We start from the raw sequence: 23,817 nt of genomic DNA on the forward strand, positions 1-23,817 counted from the left end.
TATGAACGCGCGCGGCTATTGGTTACCAGCGAAGCAAGCAACCCCAGTAGGCTGGTTCCAAATAGTCGACTAGCGTAGTCAACCACCGTCGACTAGACAGAGTTCGGGCAAACGTTAGTTAACCATTGGTCAACTATAGTCCTTGCGCGAACTTGGCCTAAGTCAACTAGCGTAGTTAACCATCGTCGACTAGACAGAGTTCGGGCAAGCGTTAGTCGACCAATGGTTATAGTCCTTGCGCGAACTTGCCCAATGTCCATGGATCACCTCGGGAGGCTAGTTTTACTCACTGATATATAAAGACTGGACAGCTAATAAAGAGCCGCACAATGAATGAATTTGACGCCATATTGGTGAGACCGGCTGGTGATCTACAAAGGACAAGTTGCCGTCTTTATAGACAGCATGATTTCTTTTGTAACGTCGCGGTTCACTTGACTTATATTTTGACCACCACCACTGACCACGGTTTACTACAATTTTTCTAACGTCGTGGTCACTTTTATAATAATGCCGCAGATCACTTTTTCTTCGTTTTTGAAAAAATAATCACTACGGAAATGTGTCCCTTCACAATAGGTGTACGTGACCAAAATGCGCGTCAACTGTTATACAACGCGCGCGTATTTACGCGTAGAGCGTTCGTATTATACGCGGCCATCTTCGTGAGACCGGGGGCGAATTGGTCAATATGCAAAGTCTACTGTGTGAATGTTGTATGCATATCCGCTATCCAGTCTTTATATAGAGATCAGTGGTTTTACTACACCACTCGACGCATTCAATATTTGTATAATAGACTGGCACAACTGTCCACACCGGAGATCTCCACGGTAGGCACATAAGTCGCATGCTTTGTTGGTAAAGAGATAACGCAGTACTGGAACAAATCTAAGGCTGCGACCCTGGGCAGTGATAGTACCTTCCTAGTTTGCGCGTCACGCGCGCGTACGAAGACGCGGGGAAATAGTAAACTATTTAGCCAACTATACTATTCAGATCCAGATGAACAAAGTCTATGGACTACAAAATAGAAAACCTCCATCCCCACTCCCAAAGAAAAAGCTGGATGACGTCATCACAATGTCATTTATATCAGAGACGATTATTTCTATTAGGCTCTACGTGGCCTCAAAATAGGTTTTATGTAAGAAAATATTCTAGTTTCTTTAGATGAAGAAATCGTTGGATGTCTCCGTCACTGTTAGCGCTTTTTACTTTATATCAGCGTGCTTTACATTATTATTACCCCTGATCATTGGGCCAATCAAACATTCCAAATACCATCTCAGCTCCCTGGGGAGTATACAGCTCGAAAGAACGAAAACAATTCACACACATCCCTATTGTTTTCGTTTTGCTGAAAGAATACTGAACTTTTTTGTGATCCATGGGGTAATTGGCAGAACCTTAAAACGGTGGTTGTGTATAAAATCCGTAACTTTAAAAGTACATGAGTGATTTGAATGATTCTTGTACTAAAATGAAGCTTATGAATGGGGCTTTAATATTCTAGATTTTGGAAGTGCTACATGTAGAACTTCACTAAAACAATAGTCCCGACATTTGGATTTCGTTTTTTTTTTTTTACTCACACTGTACAGTCCACCACGAGCTTGTTTTCCTTCAAATCATTTTCCTTAAATGTAATCATAGCAGAAGCAACCTATGTAGTCAGTAAAAAGCAAGGAACATTTCACGAATTTCCAATAGTTTTCAGACATTTCAGAGAATTTACAGTTTGCACTAAATATATTGCAGTATTAAAATAATTTCGCGTGCTATGCTCTAGCTTTCGTTAAAAATAACGATAGCTATTTGCAAACGACAAGCTCGCCAACTAATTCAAATTTACACGACAAAATGCGCACAAACGCAAGAGCAAGCAACCGTGGTTAGAAGTTCATGTACAAGCAGTTCGGTCGAATATCTCAAATTCTGTTGGTATTGTGCTGTTGGTAGAGTGAACATTTCCAAAATGATGTTGGAAAATCATCAAAAGTAAAATGATCCAGAAATTGATCCAGAAAAGATGCAGGAGTCAGCCACATGTGGATATAAAACATTTATATGGTAACGAAACTTTATGGTTAGCCTACATTATACATGTACACCGTAAGAAAACCGAATCAATCTGTACAATCATTGGTTTAGGGAATAATTAATAAGATGTCTTATTCAGAAATTTCAAAATATCAGTGGAAACATTTTTGAGAAACTTTATATCAGAATTTGTTTGTTATATCACAATATCAGATGACAAAACCAACTTGTAAAAACCATTTCATTTACAGTAAACAGTTGTGATTAATGACGTGTAAAACACCTTTGTACTGATAAATATTCCTTTTTGCCATACATTTTTTCAAACCTACTTGATTCTTGACACAAAATTGCGTTTCATGCCAGTATATACCATTTAGTGTTTTCTTCCTTTCTTCTTAAATAAAGAGATAAGTATGACGAACAGTATCTCGATTTTTTGTGTATAATATTGCCCATATTTAACATACCATTAATATAACCCATAATGCATATACATATATATATATATGTATATAAAGACACTATATAACATATAATGTCTACAAAAGATGCATTTCATTTCAGAAAAACACGGATGAGGTTTAAATATACTTTAGTTTGGGCAAAATGCATTTATGTAGCCTGATAAATACCAATTTGGAAAAATGTTAAAACTAAAGTAACACCGGGCTTTTATTGATATAGTTTTCTCCAAAAAATATTCAACAGCCAGCTGTTATTTGCAACTGTAAATTAATTGATAGGTATACAAAATATCTATTTGTCTGAGTACGTCAGCCATTATTGTGTTTTTAGCCGATTTCTACTGCAGCAAAAACAGATGGACGTATTTTTTTTTTTTTTTAAATCACCGAAGTAACCAATTGATGTATATCGGACATACACAGTTTATGTCTGACACATAGTAATATCGAAACTCCTGTCCTTAAAGAGGTTGTGGAATGCTCGAAGACATTTCCGTCATTTTTCGGATATATGTAGCCCAAGGTGTGATGAAATAAAAACGACTATTGTTTCTGTCATAAAATGAGTACAAAAGGTACTTTTGAGAGCCGTTTTTCAAGTCCTGTCATGGCTGTTTCGACCCGAACGTGCAATTTGTGTAAAAGTCGTCGTTGCGGGCAGCAAACAAAACACAGTAAATCGTGACGTAATTAACAGGACTCCCGATGCAGAGTAGCATAAACGAGTCCTGTTTATTACGTCACGATTTACTGTGTTTTGTTTGCTGCCCGCAACGACGACTTTTACACAAATTGCACGTTCGGGTCGAAACAGGACCTGAAAAATAGCTCTCAAAAGTAACCTTTGAACTCATTTCATGACAGAAACAATAGTCGTTTTTATTTCATCACACCTTAGGCTACATATACCCAAAAAATGACGGAAATGTCTTCGAGCATTCCACAACCTCTTTAATAATTTCAGACAGTAACCTTATAATCAAATATATTACAAGAAAAATATGTCAAGAGCCATATGACTAGTCGACCGGGAAGTGAAATATATGTATTTTTACTCCCCCCCCCCCTGTTTTTTTTGGGGGGGAGAGGGAGGGTTTAGCATAAGAATATTCTAACTCCTTTTAGTATACTTTGACCTCATACTTCCATCCATCTAATTCCATTCGAATGTCTGAACTGAAATGGAAAGTACAACTATGAGTCATGATTTTAAGTTGTGAGTCGGGACTTTCAACATCTTTTTATCAAGTCCATTTCACGAATCTCAAGTTTTTTCAGGATAAGAAAGAAGAAAGTTTCCTAAATATAACTGTAACAGGTCAAAATGTAAAAAGTGTTTCTGGTTAACTAAGCCTGCAAAGCCATGAATGAGACATGATGATTCAAACTGATAAAGAACAGGATTGCAGAATGTATGGTCAACGCTTCATATGAGTGATACGGAACTAGGCTACGACACAAAGCAATCGTTTCTAGTATAGTAATCATTTCAGACAGGAATTGTGCTGGTCCCAGAGTGCCAGCCTAGCATCCTCTTAAGACTTACAACCTATCTCACTGACTGACTTACTGTCACTTGAGACACTGGTTGTGGACTGGTGATGGGAGACATGTAATGCTATTGTATAGGATTACCCAGTGGGGTGCTGTGGCCCAATGGTTATGGTGTTTGTTGTGGTACATGGGTTCAAGTCCTAATGGCGAACATGGTGCATGTGCTCTTGAGCAAGGCACTTTACCATTACTGCTTCGTCCTTTGGATGGGCCGTAGAGCTGTAGGTCCCGTGCGTTGTGTAAGCATGTTAAAGAACCCAGTGACACTTGTCACTAAGTGAAGGGCTTGCCCCGTGTTTCTGGCAGTGGCTGCAAAATATGCCACAGCACCTAGTAAAAAGGTGCGACATAATGGGTCTCATATTTCACATTTACCTCATTTACCCGTCTTTAAAAATGGACATAATTACCAGCGCCTTGAGAACCTAATTGTCAGTAGATACGTGCGCTATATAAGACTCCGTTATTATTATTAGTAGCGACAATGAATAAGCTAAATCCAGCTCATTGTGCAGACGAGAAACATGTAAATACTTCAACCCATTCTGAGTCAATTAAATATCATGATGTGCGCTCTGCACAGCCTAGCCTCCTCTCTGTACCTGACTCACTGCCCTCCTAACCTGACACACTTGTGACTTACACTGGTCTAAGTTTGTTTTCCAAGACTTAGATGGGCCATCAATGAACGTTGCTGACTCATTTACTCTCGCTTGATGGTGTGGCCAAGTACCAACGTGCTCATGCCTGAGAACAGTCTGCTTAGGTCCACCTCTGAGTACTTATTCTGCCGGAGTTTCTTGTCCATGAAGTTCCTGAGACGAGAGTAGCTGTCGAGATGGTCCCTGAGGGCCATATTGGCAAAAGCTGGAGAGCGTAGAGAAATAAAGAAAAATAGAAAATATGAGACAGTCAACATAATCATGGTCCTGTGTTGGTTGTAGAGTGCCAAGTTTTCTGGCGGTCACAAGTGCTAATTCAACTTGCATCTAGTTGCAACAGATGATTTCCACATCACACATGAATGATCCTCATGCCACTCTGTAATAGGTTTCAAGCATTGCTTAATTTCCTAGATGTGATTCTCATGACTAGATGTACATATTTATGGCTTCTGAATAACACGCAACTAACTAAGTTATTAACCACATTGCGCCGGGATTATATTTGCTGAAAATTTTGCACAAGGCAAACTTTTCTAGCCAATTTCTGATATACAGCCAAAACCCATAACTACTGATTCGCAAGAGTAATTTCAACAGTAATTTGTACGAAACTTCTTGCCGAAACCTCATACATTTCAATACTCCCAGGTGTGCAATGGAGCTTAAACTGTACAATAATAGACTGTGCACAACGGCCAATTCAAGATCAACACATGGTCCGCCTCCACAGGCTTTGTGTGTGTGTACACAAGACAATCTTGACATCTTAACCCGTCAGTCGTGCCTGTGTATAAAAACAGCCAGTGCGTGTTATCACGTCCTGACACAAACTGGTTAACCTCTTGGGAGAGCCACATCATAGGGCTGGATAGCTTGGTTGGTACGGCACCAGTGGTGTTCAGAAGGTCACAGATCAAAGCTAAATTCTACAGCAGTCAATCTACTTTGGTCAATTGACAAAATTGAAGAAATAAATGAAAGTCTAACAGTTGAAATAAAACTTCATTTCAAGTTTAAAAAATGTGGCCTTAAGTAGAAAGGTACAATATCACTGATTCTTCTGATGGAAAATTCAACCTGCTATGATTTCATCTGCAAAAAAAATCTACAAAACTGCCAAATTTTCTACATGGATGATAGATTCGGATCTAGGACAAGGATGAAATGTCATCAGAAATGTGGACAAATTCCAAAATCATTTCTACGAAACATGGATGAAACAAATGTGGCTTACTCTTTTCATTCTCTGTGAGTCTTTTCATGGCTCTGTCGACATCAAAGATGGACTGGAGGAACGACATCTGATAATACAGGTCCTTGTCTGTGTACTGGAATAGCAAAAAAAAATATCACTAGAAAAATTTGGAAATACAATTGGACAACTTCATTTCATTCTAAGGATATTATCCCACATGCTTAGCACAGGAAACATTTCATTGAATACAGAAACCGGATTAAGTTCTTGTATGATTCAGTCTCAGTTTTCTTGCGTAACTACATTCATTATTGGCTATGCCCTGGAAAGTTTTGTCCGAAACTAAACTTGAAGCCGAGACATGGTTCAAAGCAAGAGGTCATGTTTATCCGGTGTAATATTCTGGCATGAAAAGTTATTACAAAAAGGTAAATTAACCCTAACCTTCCTCCATCTTTCATAATCATTCAGACAGTTTTGTAGGATTTTGGAGGATTGAGGCTGAATGGCAAAAAGTGTCAGTTGAATTTGAATGCATTGTGTCGAGTTCGCAGGCTGTACCCAGCATTGTTTATGTAAAGCCATGAATAATTGAGCCCTGCATTGTGCTTCTGGATGTCAGTGGCATTCTGCCTCAACCCATTTTGATGGCAATTTGAGGATTTTGCAGGATTGAGGATGGTTCCTAGCCAAGAGGGCCTAGGGGGTTAGGGTTAATTTCACGAAAACAATTGGAGACTGTTTAGATACTGTTGTAAATAGATTCATGCATTTAAGGGGATAAGAATACTTTAGTAATGGAATGAAATACGGGTGTCTTATTCCCTATACTACAATTTCCATGGCAATTTGATCTTGTATGTTTATACATGTACTTACATTTCACTTCAATACAAAGAAAATGATGTTTTACAACAGAATATTTTTTTTTTAATTTGTAAAATCTTACAGGAATACTTTAAAGAATGCCGATATCCTCACAATAACATCAAATTCTTACCTCTGGTTTCAGAATAGCCCTTTGGCATACTGGGCACATAAAGCCTTGCCGTTGAGGATTCAGGGGAGTTCTTCTGGTCTTGTGTGCACAGGAAGTGTCTTCACACACCATCCACCCCTGGAATGAGAATAATTGTCATCAAAATTGTAAACATTGTAATGTCATAAATGAATAATAAAAAGACATAGAAGTATCATGCGAAATAACAAGAGACCTTTGCGAGAACATCTGTATAAACAGAACTCAACCCATCAAAGTCCAACAGCAGGTGTTGTTGAAATCTGTTAGAATGGGTACAGTACCCCTAAACTGATGGTCTTTTACACTGGGGTTGGCATACCTCCAGAATCTAAGTCCAACAGTGTGTGTGTACGATTTTCCATGTGGGTGTTGGACAGAGGTGGCAGCAAGTCATTTTTTGCAAGTCTAAGTCAAGTCACAAGTCATTGTTTGCAAGTCCAAGTCAAGTCACAAGTCATTAGGTCCAGTCACAAGTCAAGTCACAAGTCATTAGGTCCAGTCACAAGTCAAGTCACAAGTCATTTGGTCTAAACACAAGTCAAGTCACAAGTATCTTTGTCCAAGAACACGTCAAGTTGCACATTATTTTGTCCAGCTGTAATAAGCTAAAAGAACCTGGCGTCAACTTACGAGTTATTTTGAACATGCCTCCTTAATTCCCCTTTTTCAATATGTTGCTATTACTATTCTTGTAGTTTATCACATATCTGTCGGATATTAGCCCTTTGTATACTTTAATAAATTGACTTTACATTGTAGAAATAAATGTTGAGATGACATGAAAAAAAGACTTCACTCACTCGATTACATGTAGTATACTAACACTTTATTGTTCAATTTTCATGTATACTAAACGCCTACCAGTGGGTTAGGCTATCCGGTATTTTACATGCAATTGACAAAGGCCTGCTTTCTTTTCAAGAAAGGTTCCTTTCAAAGTTTGTTCAACCATTACATTACGCAAGAGACTTGGTCATTGAAAACTGTGTAGTTTGTTGTGACAGTCTTATTGAAAACTTTTGAAACTAGTGGGAACTATTCATTTTACTGGATTTAGCGTCTGACTTGGGTTGGTAACAAGTCATTTTTTGCAATCCCAAGTCAAGTCACAAGTCATTGTTTGCAAGTCCAAGTCAAGTCACAAGTCAAAGCTGGTATTTACAAGTCAAGTCACAAAAATAGCGACTCGAGTCCAAGTCACATGACTCGAGTCTGCAACTCTGGTGTTGGAATTTGTCAGAATGGGTATGGTTCCAAGTAAATTATGCTAGGGAGTTAGGGTTAATTTCCAGTTTGTAGAAGTTAGTGTTAATACAGATATTTCTGACACCAGCCAAAATGTAATGTAGTCTCTGAAAACCCTAATTTTCAAACTTGAGGAAATGTTGTGTTAAAATTGAGAAAATGGCTCTTAAACCTTTGGGTTTTTGTTTTTTCTATCAGAGCCAATTCAAAATCTAATCTATGTCTGCTGTTGATGAGGTTTTGAAAAACAAAGGAATTTTCTTTTGCATTTATCCTAATTTGTTTTCAATACATGTTCACAGAAGCAATATTAATTGTTAAATATAACAAGGAAAGTATGTCATTTAATACCAATGTTGGCATGCACATTGACAAGTGGTTTAATGAAAACCAGCTGATTGATTCTATATAGCATTCAATTTTTGGTCTCAATTTACACACAAATCCAGCACATGATCACACTTCACTGTGACACCTTGGTTATAGCTGCAGCGTTGTGGCATCTACTATTTTAAACAATTACAGCAAAGATTGAGTTGTTGTCCAACAGGGGCATTCAAGCATGTGCTTAGATTTGTGAATACTGACAGCAAGACACACACAGTATCATCGTTTTCAACTTTTGCTTACAGCATAGTACTTCTGTATATATCCCCTGATGAGCAGATTCAGACGATTACACATGAGAGACCAGTGATTGGAAAGAACAGTCTTGCATTCAGGGTTACTACACTGGGCGAGGCTGCATGATATCAACTTGTCCTGTGAAAACAATGGCGAAAAATTATAGGTAAAATTAAACAGTGGCATATTAAACCCTTTGGTGCTCAAATTATTCAGATTAGATGAACAGATTATAGGTAGTCAGCGACTGCCTGTGCACCAAAAGGTTAACACACTCTACACTGTAAAATACAAAGTAATATATCAAACAATCTGCATTTAGGCTGATAATTGATATGGAATACCACAGCATACGCCAACATTTAGAATTATGTACATGGTAGGTATCACAAATTGCAACAGCTGTTTGGTTAAATATCGTAACTGCAATGTGTAATACACTGTGACTGAGTCCATACAATCGAACTGAGCATGTTGGAATGTCAGTCAACAGCCTTCTGGACCCCAAAGTTACCATATCGAATTCCCAAACCTTCCAGATGTTACAACTTTGGACTGATTATTTACTTTCCAAATTAACTTAACCCTTCAAAAACATCCTTAATAGTACCTTAAAATGCTGAATCTTCTAACTACATCAAGATGTATGACCTAATGAACAAGAACAGCTACATGAGTGGTAATACAAGGAAAATATTGTGATTCAACTATTCAAATTTAGGTCTATAGGCAGAGGTTTTGCAAGGCCAATCACAAGTCAATCCCATGTAACAGGTAATGAGCAATGACAAGCCATAGTTCATTTGAATAGCTGGCCCTTGACTTGTGAATGGAAATTTGAAGCATGCGTTCCTATTAGCTTGAAGTTTGACCTGTGACTGACTTCTGACTGGCTTGCTACCGGTATGTGACCTGTGACTGACTTATGATTGGCTTGCTATGTGACCTGTGACTGACTTATGATTGGCTTGCTATGTGACCTGTGACTGACTTATGATTGGCTTGCTATGTGACCTGTGACTGACTTATGATTGGCTTGCTACCAGTATGTGACATGTGACTGACTTATGATTGGCTTGCGATGTGACCTGTGACTGACTTATGATTGGCTTGCTATGTGACCTGTGACTGACTTATGATTGGCTTGCTATGTGACCTGTGACTGACTTATGATTGGCTTGCTATGTGACCTGTGACTGACTTATGATTGGCTTGCTATGTGACCTGTGACTGACTTATGATTGGCTTGCTACCGGTATGTGACCTGTGACTGACTTTTGATTGGCTTGCTACCGGTATGTGACCTGTGACTGACTTATGATTGGCTTGCTACCGGTATGTGACCTGTGACTGACTTATGATTTGCTTGCTACCGGTATGTGACCTGTGACTGACTTATGATTGGCTTGCTATGTGACCTGTGACTGACTTATGATTGGCTTGCTATGTGATCTGTGACTGATTATGATTGGCTTGCTACTGGTATGTGACCTGTGGCTGACTTATGATTGGCTTGCTATGTGACCTGTGACTGACTCATGATTGGCTTGCTATGTGACCTGTGACTGACTTCTGACTGGCTTGCTACCGGTATGTGACCTGTGACTGACTTATGATTGGCTTGCTATGTGACCTGTGACTGACTCATGATTGGCTTGCTATGTGACCTGTGACTGACTTATGATTGGCTTGCTATGTGACCTGTGACTGACTTATGATTGGCTTGCTATGTGACCTGTGACTGACTTATGATTGGCTTGCTAAGTGACCTGTGACTGACTTATGATTGGCTTGCTACCGGTATGTGACCTGTGACTGACTTATGATTGGCTTGCTATGTGACTTGTGACTGACTTATGATTGGCTTGCTATGTGACCTGTGACTGACTTATGATTGGCTTGCTATGTGATTGACTTGAGATGACTTGATTACTTTCCTATAATGTATTGTGAACACAACTCATTCCATACTCACACTGCCAGTGAAGACACTATCAATGATATTCTCTCTGCCACACTTTGTGTTCGGACAGGCAAACTTGAAGCGGTCAGCATTTTTGTATTTCTCCTCGTCAGCCATTGCTGCATCACCACCCAACATGGCGTCTGCTTCATCGTCATGCTGGCGCACTGCATGCCGGTAACCTGCAGGGTCTAATCCTGTCATACACATCAGACACGAAAATAATTGAAGGCATCAATAATCACATATAAAAACACTTGAGCACCTATTGACCACTCCGAGCATGCTATCAATTCTATAACGAAGGCCCCCTTGGAGGAGGCATAGTAGTAGCTGATGTTTAGATAATCTGTCATGGGGCAGTGGCTTTGTATAATAGCATGAACAATGGCAATCAATGTTGTAAAACAAAAAAAAATAGTTTTTAATAATAGCAATGTTTCATGCGCTCTCAATCTCAATACGAAAGAGGTGATATTGGATAATTTTTGACGTCCAAATGTTGTAGAAAGGCGTTTTTGGCAAGTCAAATTTGGCAGTATGGTGGCGTTTTGTTTTCCTCACGGTGCTGTCTGACTCGAATGAACAATCTCTCACAGTGGAATACTCTGGTTTCAGCGTCAACTCCAAGGCTATGTATGGATGATATGTGTGGCCGGCAGTTCCGCGATAAAGGCTGGCTAGTCTAGTCACACCTTGTAAGAAAATGCATACTGTGCTGAGGTATATAGCCCGTTACTCATGCGCATCTTGAGTCCTAACCGCGCCGCACGCAATATTACGGGAAGTTGTTACAGGAATTATGCCTGGGGACTTGAAAAAAAAAACTGCAGTCACACAAAAACAAGAAGTGGGAAAATAAAAAATGCGGAAATCCGTGGAAATTTCACATGCCTGTGTGTAGAACATTGGAAAGGTCCACAAAATCCCTTTGATGGACTTTTTGCCAACATGAAAGTGTCCATGTTGACAACCTAATATTTGGAGACTTCTGCATTGCCCCACTGGCATTAAGTCTTAATATAACAACCAAAAAGACCCCAAAAGACCCCAAACAAACAAACAAACACCCCAACAAACAAACAAACAAACAAACAAAACCCAATAATCTTAACCGAATGGGTAGAATTTGAAATAGTTGTGTTTACCAAGGCATTCAGCAATACGAGCAGCATCAGTACCCTCAATAGGATCGCACAGTCTGGAGACCACTGGATGCACCTGCTGTGACAGGTAGTACTTGGTGTCTATCTTTAAATGGTCCTGTTTCTGGACTTCACCTGGATGGTATGCACGCTGGCTGGCTGGCAGAACAGAACCATCCTGGAGGAACGGGCAATAATTATGGTAAGATTTGTATTACGATTCCCCTTTAATTCTATTTCATTAATAGGGCCTATATAATACACCACAATATGTGATAATCACAATAAAGGATGCCACAGCATAGTATCACGATGCAACATATCTGTATTCAAATATATAAGTTTTTATAAACTTTTAAGAGACAGACGATTTGGAGCATCAAAAGTCTGACTTGTGGACAAGTTTTACTGTTTAAAAATTTTTTAATTGTTAAAATTTGGTACTCCTATATACAAGACAAGAAAAGTAACTACAGCTGTTCTAACACACATGCATAGTATGACAAACAGCCTCAATGCCTACATTGCATAAATACATGTTAAACAGCTGCCACATGAATTGAGATACAATCACATCATTAAAAAGCCATTGTACTCAGTATTTAAAATGACTTCTAACTCACAGTGTACTATGCACCATATCTTATCACAAATGTTTGTGCAAATGTTTGTGCAAAAGTATAGGTAACTATACAGTTTCGTCAAGCAAATACAGTCGGCTCCCGTTATAGCGAAATCCACGGGACCGGTCAAAATGTTCGTTGTATCCGAAATTCGTAATATCCGATACAATGTTTCCCGTCCATTGTTCACCTTGAATTGGCCCTATTGTGCACGCTTGTGAACGTACGTACATGTAATGTACCCAATGATTTTTTTTCTGTTTGAAAACAATTAAGAACATGCTCTCTATGATGTGATTTGTCAAATAAAAAATAATGTTTAAAATGTATCATTGTGTAAAGTGAAAAAAAATATTAAATGTACGAAACGAAAATAAAATAAACATTACGAAGATCTGACGTTTTATTGCTTGATCATCGATGGGGAAGAAGTCAACAGCAGATGACCTGTATCACTTCGATGTTCAAAGTAAGTAATCTCTCCAGCACAAATTGTGTCATGGAGAGACATTTAATTTGTATTGTCCTTTCGTCTTGCAGATTTCAATGTGACAATGTGATAAGCGTTTTCAAGCACATGGCCGAGAGACCTTTGTCATTTACGTTCCAGATTTTCCGGTCCGTCCGTGATCCGAGTAGATTTTACAAATTGGTAGAGCGCCCTCATGAGTCGGTGTCCTAATGAGTGAAGATGTCATAATCTTACATTGTGGTTGGATATTAACGTCTGACGATTTTAACGTCATGCAAGCGGACGAGCTCATTGGCGTGTACCAGTTCATTTACCCGTATGCATAATGTCCAGCGTTGATGGTGATCAGTTTCTAATCGTCCCAGCAGGTTCCTTTTTAAAGTTACGAAATAGCTTAACGTTTTTGTGCTGGTGCTCAAATGAATAAGTTTGGACAATTTTGGCAAAGTTTTGATTATAAAAAAAAATGGGGGGGAGGGGGGGGAGCAATTTACACAGGGGTCGTGAATAATTTTGATTGAAATTACGTTTTGGAGAATTTTGGGATGGTCTAAGATTGTTTATTTTATTTTGGATTTGTAATGGGGTGCTTTGTAATTTTTGTTTAACCTTACATTTTTTTAAATAAAATTTGTGCCGGGGTGGGAGAGGGGGTAAATGGTGTTTTATTTAATTTCCAATTTTTTTTATAAGAAGTTCTATTTGGGGGAGGGGATTAATTTTATTTGCTCTGGGTAATAAGGTTATCTTCCGCTGTGACATCTTGTCTTGCTGCCTACTGGAGAGGTACTGCAGGATTGCAGCGGCGTGATCGTAGACATCGTCGTCCATGTCGGGCTGGCTGCAGAGATAGTCCCGAATCTGGTGCATTAGGCTCAGGCAGTCGGTGACATTTCTTGGCCGTTGTTCCTCCGTTGGCGGCTCCTCCTTGTCTTCTGGTTCTTCTTCAACTGCACCAGCTCTCAATTTTAGGTACAAATTGGGAAAGCCCATTCACAAAGGTCGAAGTACGTCTTGGCACAATGGGGATGTGCAAGTGGTGTGGGTGACTGGCACACGTCATTGAATACTATGATGACAGGCCTAACCGCAGCGCGAGATTAATTACCGTGTGCCGGCACGGATTAGCACCTCCATCTGAATGCATCTACGTCAGCAACATGAAACTACTCACACAAAGACACCTACTGATGACTAATACTGCTTTCAAATTGAACGAAAAAGCCGTGAGCCAGGATTATCTTTCGTTATAAATGGGTTGCTAACAATGCATTTTTACGCAACCGGTTCGCCAAAACCTTTCGCTGTAACAGGAATTTCGTACTGTCCGTTTTTGTCTTAAGCGAAATTTTCCCCATAGACATGTGCACAATTTTGTCGGGACCGAAGACATTTGTTTGTAATAACCGGAATTTCGTTCTAGATGTTTTCGCTATAACGGGAGCCGACTGTACTTGTATCACAGATTTCATGACTAAAAAACCTGCAACATTACAGAGCTTTGACGGCACACAGCAACTGAAAATCTTTGTAAATATGTGCAGGCATGCAACTTGGAATTTAGAAAACATGAGGACATTCCAAACCACACAGGACTCTACAGTGTTTCTCAATTTGTAATGGCATTCCTGAGAAATACAACGAGGAAATCAACGGATCTGAGTAATAGTTGCCTGCCTGTATGTGAATATTCATGAAGTAAAGTGTCTAGCTCAAGGACACAAGCACCTTGACATCCTGGCTCCAGCAGTTTCTACCCACATTCCATGTGATATCTACTTACCTCACACACTACATAGGAGATGGTATCCCCTGCTCCAACCTTCTTACCTCCCTGGCTATTCAGCCAGAGAGCTACGTGGACGTGAGGTAAGCTCTTCTTATCTGGGTAATCATGTGGTGCTTTTGTCAGGCTCTGTGATTGAATGGGGAACAAAACGAGATTAGGGAGCTAGTCTAAATTGAACAGAAACTGACCAGGTGCATTAGTTTTAATCATAAAGTCGAACAAAGAAATTAACTGAATAGCATTTGAACCTGTGACCTAAAGATTACTGTACCAGTGCTCCACCAACCAAGCTATCCAGCCCTATGTTGGCAGTTTCCCAATTTGTCAATGTCATTGTTCAAGGGTGCTAGCCATAAACCCGTATGTAGCCAGTGATCACACCCAAAGTTATGATGCTAGCAACATTAGTCGTGGTGCAAACCTTGGAAATAGCACACGGGGATCACTTGCAGAGGATATGGCTTTTTACTACAAAAAATGCATGACCCAACTAAACCTAACCTAACCAGATCAAATCAAACCCCAAACTAAACTATTTGTAAACCAATCCAATCTAACCACAAGTAACCTGATCCAACCCAACCCAACTCTAGCCAAACAAAACACAAATCTAAAGCTAACCTGAACCCAACATAACTCAACCCAAATGAACATCAAACAGAACCACAGGGAACACAATAGACCCCACCCCACCCAAACCCAACCACATCCACCTTGGCCCAATTCAGCCCAACCCCAGCCAAACCTACACTCAAATATAAACTCATCCCAGCCAAACCGCAGCCAAACCCAACCCTACCCTATCTATTGCCCAACATAAACCAAATCCCTATCCCACACCCAATTTATCCTGATATTCTTATCGATCAACCCAACCTAACGACGCCCATCCCATTCCAGTTTAGCCAAATCCTACACTGGATGTCCTTGGTATTGAGATTAACAATAAAAATATAAAATAATAATAATAATACCTAACCTAACCTATACCAGCCCAACCCATCGGGTTCCCCAGCCCAACCTCACTGTAAGATTGTTGTTTTGTTCAGGAGGGCACGCAAGCTTTACTAACCTTATTGATTTCATACATCTTGAGAGGCACCTCATTCTTGGCAACTTTTTCCCCGATTTCTATCAATTTGGAATGGATGTTCTCAACAATGGTCTCTCTCAGGTCAGCTGACAGGATCTGACCAATCACATAGCTGAAAAGAAAAGAATGCTCCCTTTTTATTGAAACATACTTCAGTGAGTGTGAACTTGTGCACAGATTCCATTAGTCATTGCTGTGAGATACATGTGGATCATTTCAAGCCCGGCTGTCAGTGCTGGTTGCTGCTTACAGTACTTCGATTTAGGGCCCAATGGTTTGATGATCATGTTTGTCAAGGTACAGGGAGAAGGTATGTCACGAATCAGTCTTTAGTTAACCAATGGCTTACTGTAGGAAAAAACCCAATGGCCTGAATACATCGAAACAATCTAGAGGGACTCCACATGCTGCTGTTTTGTACACCATAGAACACATTCCACGTTTTCAGAAGGATTCAATTTTTTTATTGTGATGTTAAGCAGGTTACTCATTGTAATATTCAGAAGAGAAACTTTCTTACTTTCCAGCCTCCTTGGCCAGATCACACCAGTCTCTGCGTACGATATCAAGTCCCTTCAATTCCTGACTGGTTGTTATCGTTCCATCAGAATGACGTTCCACGGAAAGCGCTGCATACCTGAACAAAAAGCAAAGGAAGAGTAAGGCACATTACTGATTGGTCCTAAGCATTGTTACGCAAAAAAATCTGCGTGGCTGTGTGAGCTCGGGCGCATTGAAGTTTAATGCGCCAGTTCAACCAGGATGTTGTGAATATTCTTAGAATTGGAATCAGAAAAGACATCTGAAAAACGAATAACATTCCTTTTGGATTTCAAAGAGCAACACCATGATTTTGTCCACCACACACAGTGGGGAAACTTGAAAAACTGGAAAACTTACTTCTTCTTTTTGAGTAGCAGCATTGACTGGAAGACGCCATCTATGTCAATCTCTAACAGACGATACAGCTTGTTCACTTCATTCTTGACCTTCAGACAAAAGGACAACCAAAAGTACAGCAGTTAAGTATTGGTGTGAAATAACAGTGTTTCCTATTTATAAAGAATTACACTGCTGTAAAGAGTGGCTGAAAATTTAAAGCAAATGTCAAAACCACTTGATTCTTCAGGGAAAGGCAAAGACTTTAACCTATTTCTGACTACAGTGATCTTGACATTTGACTGTTTGACATAAAAATATTTTACAAGAAATTTGATTGTTTGACTATGAAAAAAAGCAGGCCTCTCATGCAATTCTTTTGCGTTAAAATGATGTTTAGTTTGAAACCAGAGCTAGTCCTTCACCAACAGCACTGTATGATTAATGTTTTCCAACATCTAGTCTGAAAAGCTTCAAAATATTACCTAGGTGGGTGGGACACCAGCCCACAACCTCCTACTTACTAGTTGTGATCAAGGGCTTAACTCTTTCGCTACGGAATTTAATTTACCTATTTTGTCCCGTTTGGACGTAATAAATCGATGTGGGCGCCGCCATCTTTAAATGTATCTCCGTAAACAAACTGCTCACAATAACCTGCAGCACACCCCGGCCAGACGGGCTCAAACTAGGGTCAGAGGTTATACGATATCAATTATGTAGATAAGGCACACGTCATGGGGATACCCTGTTTATTCACAGCGACGTCAACGAGCTGCTGCCAGCGGCTTGCCGTACGACCTGTACAATTTGTGTGTGCCGCTGTCAGCGGCTCGCCGTAGCGAAAGAGTTAAGACACCTGCACTAGTAAGTAGTATGTACTGGGTTCAAGTCCAAAATATCTGAAATTTGTTTCCTCACGAGCTTCCAGAATGCACCGAACATGCACTGCTAGCAAAATAACATCAGCGGGGTAAATTGTCACAGACCCCAGGACTTGTGCACATTGGCCGGAGGAAGATGTTCACTGGTACCCCAATTGTCTCAAGTTTGTCTGGTCCAGTGCAGCATTTACCTTGTTGCCGACTTTCATGACCTGATCCAAGTCGTTGGTGTTTGTGTTTATCATGATGGAATCTGTGTCTCCATATATCACATCCAAATTCATCTGAAAATAACCAAGAAACAAAACATTCTTGAAGAAAAAAATATCAGCTACAAAAAATGAAAAAAAAAACAACCAATTTTGATGAGAATGTTCTATTTGATATGACAATACAAACAGATGCAAAAGTGAACAACTGGAGAAATCTTGCAACTACGAATGTTACATGTAATTAAATATACTCGCAGATACCTTGAAGGTTAACAAATTGGCTTTCTAAGTCATGCAATGGCTGCTACTCCAGTTGTATTTTAGTATTCTGTACAACAGGAAGAAGAATCGCTTTGTTTGAGCAGAAAATCCTACCTTTTGAACAAGCTCCTTGGTGTTCATTAGAATCTGAAAAGAGACACAAATTCACGAGTTGAACTTTTATTAACCATTTGGCTCATCAGAATCAAACACTTCTTACGAAAATAAATATGCAAAAACAAAACAATTACAGAGCATCTGATGTTTAAAATTATTCTTTCTGACCACTGGTGGATAGACGGTTTGAACAGGTTTTGCACTGTGTTCCAATGGTTAGGGATTCTGATTCCCTTTAGAGTAGATATTAAAGGCTTCAATGTATGGCTTATCATCATTCGGTTTCATACTTTCCCCACTCAGCATCCAACACTAGTGACCTTGATTCAAATCCCATCTGATAGGATTTGTCAGTTCCTACTTGTTTCGGTTATTCATAAAACAATTTCTGTGAGTTTTTCTCACATCTAAAATTGGCATTGCTTTCATTGTCTTCTCCAAAAAGGATTCACTCGCAAGGATTCTTGCTAGTATTGTGAGGTAGTTTACCTTCACAGATCCTTAGGCCAAAAAAAATAATACTTCTGCTTCCGGTTACCCGACCAACCCTATTTTTTAGGCTGCGACCCTAAAATTTTTTAGCGGCAATTCCAACAAAATAAAAAAACAATTATTGAATATAGTCACGGTGACAATAATCACGTGCGTAAACCTTGCTCAATGCAGTGACGACTGGTTCCCGCCGCGCCGCGCAGGGGCCAATTTAGAAGACATGATGAAAGTGCGGTAACCAGTCTGTCATGGCTATGCGATCGCTAGCGCTAGCATGGCTATGCATTAGGCACGTGCACTGTCGGATTCGACATCGTAAAAATGCCAAGAAAACACCGATGGAGAAAGAACATTTTTGCAAGTTAATTCACAGAATTGATCTACCTTGTCTGTGTATGTATTTTTCGTGTTCCAGAGTTCATTTTGAGATCGCACTACTCGTATTTGGAGCGATACATGCAGCGTGTTTCCCAAAATTTTCGACCGTAAAACGAGGTCTGTCGGCCGCGGGCCACACATGCACAGTGCATCACACACTTCGGAGTTTTGGCCAGCTTTCCGTCTTGACTAGCGTTGTGCATATGATGCGAACGGCCTGAATTTTCCATTATTTTTTTTTAAGAATTATCGAACGTAAATATATTGACAATAATTAAGGTAGGTTTTATTCACTTTTTGTGCCCATTTAGTGTATAGCTTTCGTAGTGCAATGGAAATAGTTCAGGCTAAAACTTCGCATATAATTGAATACCCCATTCAATCTGCATTAAAAATATTGGCAAAAAAAAAGAAATTCCGACCAACCGACCCTATTTTTGAAAGGCATGTAATCGGAAGCAGAACGATGGATGTGGTTTTGTTTTGTTTTTCTTGGAAAGGACAAGACATACTGATTTGTCTCCTCTTGGGAATGAATACGAAGTAAAAAAAAATTGCCGTTTTAACATGATACAAAAAACTAGTAGCAAGAATTACCACTTAAGCTTTTTATCAAATATGTCATATTTCCTTACAGGCTGCCTGAGCTTGTTCAGGTACATTTCTCAAGCCTATATCAAAAGTGAGATTGGAGGGGAAATGAACAATCCATGAAATAATCAGCACAGGGTTTGAGGGTTGCTGAGGGCTCCACAGCAACCTAGGGTCTTTGTATTTGCTGAAATCATCCCTTAAAATACGTACCTCTGTCTTTTGTTCTATGTAACCTTTTATAGGTAAAAATACCAAATGGATTTTTTTAAATCCTGAAATCAGAAAGAAAATCTTGTCAAAAAATGCTGAAATCAGGAAAAATTGTGACAAATCTCATCCCTGCCATACAAGTTGCACTGGCCTGGAAGTTCTGATATTACAATTCCACACAGGTAACACAGCCTATTTGTTAAAATATAATCAAGAGATTTAAAAAATCCTTCTTCAATCAAATATCTGTGCTCATCCAAATTCATAGTCTGACCTGAGTGAGGGTCTCCACCTTACCTCTCGCCCCTTGCCTGTAACCAGTGCTGCTAGCGGCTTGGCATAGAATCTAGAATGGGAGAAACCCAGACATCCGTACATACTGTTGGCTGTAAGCTTCAGAGCCTTCTGACGAATATCATACTAAGGGGGAAAAAAAACAATGACAAGCTATTAAAAGGAAATACTTGTTGACTATAAAATCCAAATCACATAGTTCAGAGACAACAAAGTTGCTGTCTAATGAAAAATACTTGAAATTCATTGAATGAACTAGATATTAGTCATTCACACACCATCCTAGGTTTGCCATTCAAACTTGTTTGTCTTTTTTTAGGAGACCAGTGTAATTTCTCTGGTCTAAAGTGTCACACGATGAGTTTGAAGAAGCATTTGAGATATCAGGGACCATTAGAAATGGTACGCGTAAATAATAATTTTGCATGATGATTTCAGCTGGCACATTATGGTTAATGTGCATTTCACATCAAAATGTTAAGATATATATATCTGGGTTATATCATACGAAATGGTGATATAACCAGCTGGTTTTACCGAGCCGCATACGTATCCCGTACGCGTACCATTTCAAATAGCACCTACTCTACACGTCATATCCTATTGCAACAAAGAACTTATTATAGATGAGATATTAAATTTCTGCCATTGCATGCTATTCTGTGTGAATTTTAAGGTTCCATGAAAATTCATTGTTGTCACTTAAATGTGCAGCATGATGTGTGTGTGCTGCATTAGCCACGACATACAGCACTGCCAATATACATAAGGTTTACAAGTCAAATATGTGGTCTGTTATGCATTACCGCAATATGGTTCATATTTTTTAATTTAGGATCCAAAGTGTGACATTTTTCTGTCTCTGTTACCAGTTCCTTGGTTTGTAGTTTACCGTCCAAATATCATTAAGAATGGCTTTATATATATTTTATTATTTGTTAGGTAGTTAGTTTACTATTTGGAGGACGACTGCATTAAGGAGTGCATCAGAATTATAACATCATAGATGTAACAGGTACAGGAAAGAAAATGTGGACACAGAATTTATAGCATGACCCATATAATAAACAAATTTTCCGTTGAGACAATGTCAGATACACATGTTATTTTGTTGGTACCTGGAGTTTGAGATCGGCATTAAGGTCTGGTTGCTTCATGAGTTGCTTGACTTGTTTACGTCTCTCTACAAGCTTTCGTATCTCTGTTGGTAGGATTCCTATCTCTAAGGAACGATCTGGCACCTCCGGCAACCAATCATCATCCACCTACAACAAATATACACATACAAATAAGGCACTTAAAACATAGCTGTCAAGTTATTGTGGAATACAGAACGATGTACAGTCAACAGACGATTTTTAATTTAAAAAATGGCTGCTGAATGCCTAAGATCAATCTGTTTTATAAGTGCTTAATTCTTGTGTAATTACCATTCCTTCAATTGGCATGAAATTTCTTTCATTTGCAAATCCTTGAAATATTCAGTTCCAAATAATTGCAGCCATGATGATGCATTCTACTGATAAAGGTCAATCACCAAGCATCTCTCTAGGTTACCCATTTATAGAAAATGAGACGCAACTGTGGTAAAAACTCCTGCTCAAGGACATACTGCTCCTCAGAAAGACCACTAATCTGATGTTTAAATCATTCCATGATGTAGTTCACAAGGACCATCTCATTGTACTATCATCTTTACCTGAACCTTTAGCTATCTAATTTTCCGCCTTTATCATTATTTTTAACACTTAATTTAATATTCATCATTACCCAGGTTAATGATGGCAAACTCAGATGATTTTCAAGCAACCCCACAATCACCTGCGTCATGTTGATAGAGGTAGGGTTCAATAATTCAATTTTCAAATATTCATTTTTCCATATGAATGAATACTTGCATATTCATTGACACCATGGTATTAAGAGGAAGATTTTCGGTAATAATAAAGCAATAACTGCGGTGATAACAATGGACAAAACTTCACACATACAAGTCTGTATGTTAACTATTTTGTTTTTCCTCTTCAAATTTATCAGCATTTCATTTCAAAATTCTGAATTATAATATTCAACGATTCAATTAAATTCAATTTAATTAAAACTAGTGGTACTCCACACAATAATAATTAGGCTATTCATAAGATGGACATTGTGATGTAAGTACATATCAACCTGTAGGTCGATAACCCATAGCAAGGCCACTTTGGCCAGTGTTGGGATTCTTGGAAGAATAAGGTGGGTGGTAGAGAACCCAGTAAATATCCCAGGAAAGGATGTGGTTTTACCCTCAAGAAGAGTTGGAAAACTTCTTCAAGGAGAAGATGTGGTCACACCACCACTGAGAGTGGGGCTGACATCTAACAATGGTTTAGGCCAAAAAAAAAAAGTCTCCGGTTTCTGGTATGCGCGCGCGTCGCCGTAGCCATGCGCGTCGGCAAAATGAAAAAGTTTTGTTTTCAATAAAAGATGATGTCTCAAAACCGCCAAACTCACTGGTTCTACTGAAATTCTGCTGCAGCACAATTTTAACGTGTTTTTAGATGGGGGTATGATCGAGAATAAGCTTTATGTGGACTCTCTGGACTCCCGTACATTTTGCACTAAGTTTAGTCGGCCACCATTTGCAGTCATCAGCCGACATTTGAAGCAAAAAAGTCGGGTAAAAAAAAAAAAAAAAGCCGCGTCGCCCCACCACTTTTTGGGCAAGCTCCATACCAGAAACCGGAGACTTTTTTTTTTTGGCCTTAGGGACATATAAAAAGTAAGGAAGGAAATTGAAGTTGTTAATCTTAACTGAGGCACCAGAGAGTGCACAACATTTTGTATAGCTCCAGAGTATGAGAATGTAGCAATAAATAGATTAGCTCCAAAGTATAGCAAGAAGTTGTCCAGTGCGAGTCCCTGATGTAGTGAACTGTTAGAAAAATTGATGTTCACCGAGGTGGACAATGTAACAGACATAATCAGGTTGATATAACCAGCGTGTAGCATTGCTGAGGTTAAGCTTTTTACAATTCCCCCCTCCCCTTTTTCTTCAGGTCAAATGTAGATGCCTACCGTTTCCTCTGGTCTTGGTGTGCGGCTGATTGTAGTAAAGCAGATGTTATACTCTTGTATGATGGATGGATAAAGGCTGTTGAAGTCCAGAAGTAGAATGTACTTGTCGTAGAACCCTGGTGGGTAAAGACATAGGAATGGTCAAGTTGATATCTGGTCTTACCACCGATGTCAATTGTGTTGTGTAGACATTTGGGAGCTCTCCCAAATATGGATGAAAAGCTGAGTTGGTAAAACTCTGAATCTTCTCTTCAAGCAAGCTTGAATCCTTGGTATTACAACCGTTTGGTATTATCCCGTACTGCACAGTTCGTATTGCATGGTATGTATCACATACTAATCTATTATATGCACACGTTTTTCTAAGTACTGCACCAATGTGTAATGGGATAACAGTTACAACATTGCTACAGCATATATGCGTTACATCTTTACTGTGCATCAAGTTTACATGGAGATAGATTTTCATTTGTGCAGCATGGAAAATGTAGTGCGTTAGTGCTCCGTGTGCCGCTATGCCTGTAGTCCATATGGGACACA

General features: G+C 39.2%; 1 protein-coding gene across 1 annotated transcript in view; it reads right to left on the reverse strand.

The window, feature by feature from the left end:
• Positions 1-3,794: 3,794 nt before the first annotated feature.
• The window catches only part of LOC119723854 (DNA polymerase alpha catalytic subunit-like), a 47,267-nt gene continuing 27,244 nt past the window's right edge, over positions 3,795-23,817 (reverse strand). Inside the window, exons 24-38 of the mRNA XM_038194730.1 lie at positions 23,278-23,393; positions 21,339-21,485; positions 20,224-20,346; positions 18,250-18,282; positions 17,854-17,946; positions 16,800-16,888; positions 16,420-16,536; positions 15,879-16,011; positions 14,801-14,932; positions 11,926-12,100; positions 10,790-10,974; positions 8,821-8,952; positions 6,925-7,041; positions 5,964-6,057; positions 3,795-4,931 (exon numbers count right to left, since the gene is read on the reverse strand). Coding sequence (XP_038050658.1) covers positions 4,768-4,931; positions 5,964-6,057; positions 6,925-7,041; positions 8,821-8,952; positions 10,790-10,974; positions 11,926-12,100; positions 14,801-14,932; positions 15,879-16,011; positions 16,420-16,536; positions 16,800-16,888; positions 17,854-17,946; positions 18,250-18,282; positions 20,224-20,346; positions 21,339-21,485; positions 23,278-23,393 — 1,850 coding nt within the window. The 3' untranslated portion in view covers positions 3,795-4,767. The remainder of the gene's footprint in view (positions 4,932-5,963; positions 6,058-6,924; positions 7,042-8,820; positions 8,953-10,789; positions 10,975-11,925; positions 12,101-14,800; positions 14,933-15,878; positions 16,012-16,419; positions 16,537-16,799; positions 16,889-17,853; positions 17,947-18,249; positions 18,283-20,223; positions 20,347-21,338; positions 21,486-23,277; positions 23,394-23,817) is intronic.

Source organism: Patiria miniata, unplaced genomic scaffold, assembly GCF_015706575.1.
Source record: "Patiria miniata isolate m_02_andy unplaced genomic scaffold, ASM1570657v1 HiC_scaffold_17, whole genome shotgun sequence".
Classification (NCBI taxonomy): domain Eukaryota; kingdom Metazoa; phylum Echinodermata; class Asteroidea; order Valvatida; family Asterinidae; genus Patiria; species Patiria miniata.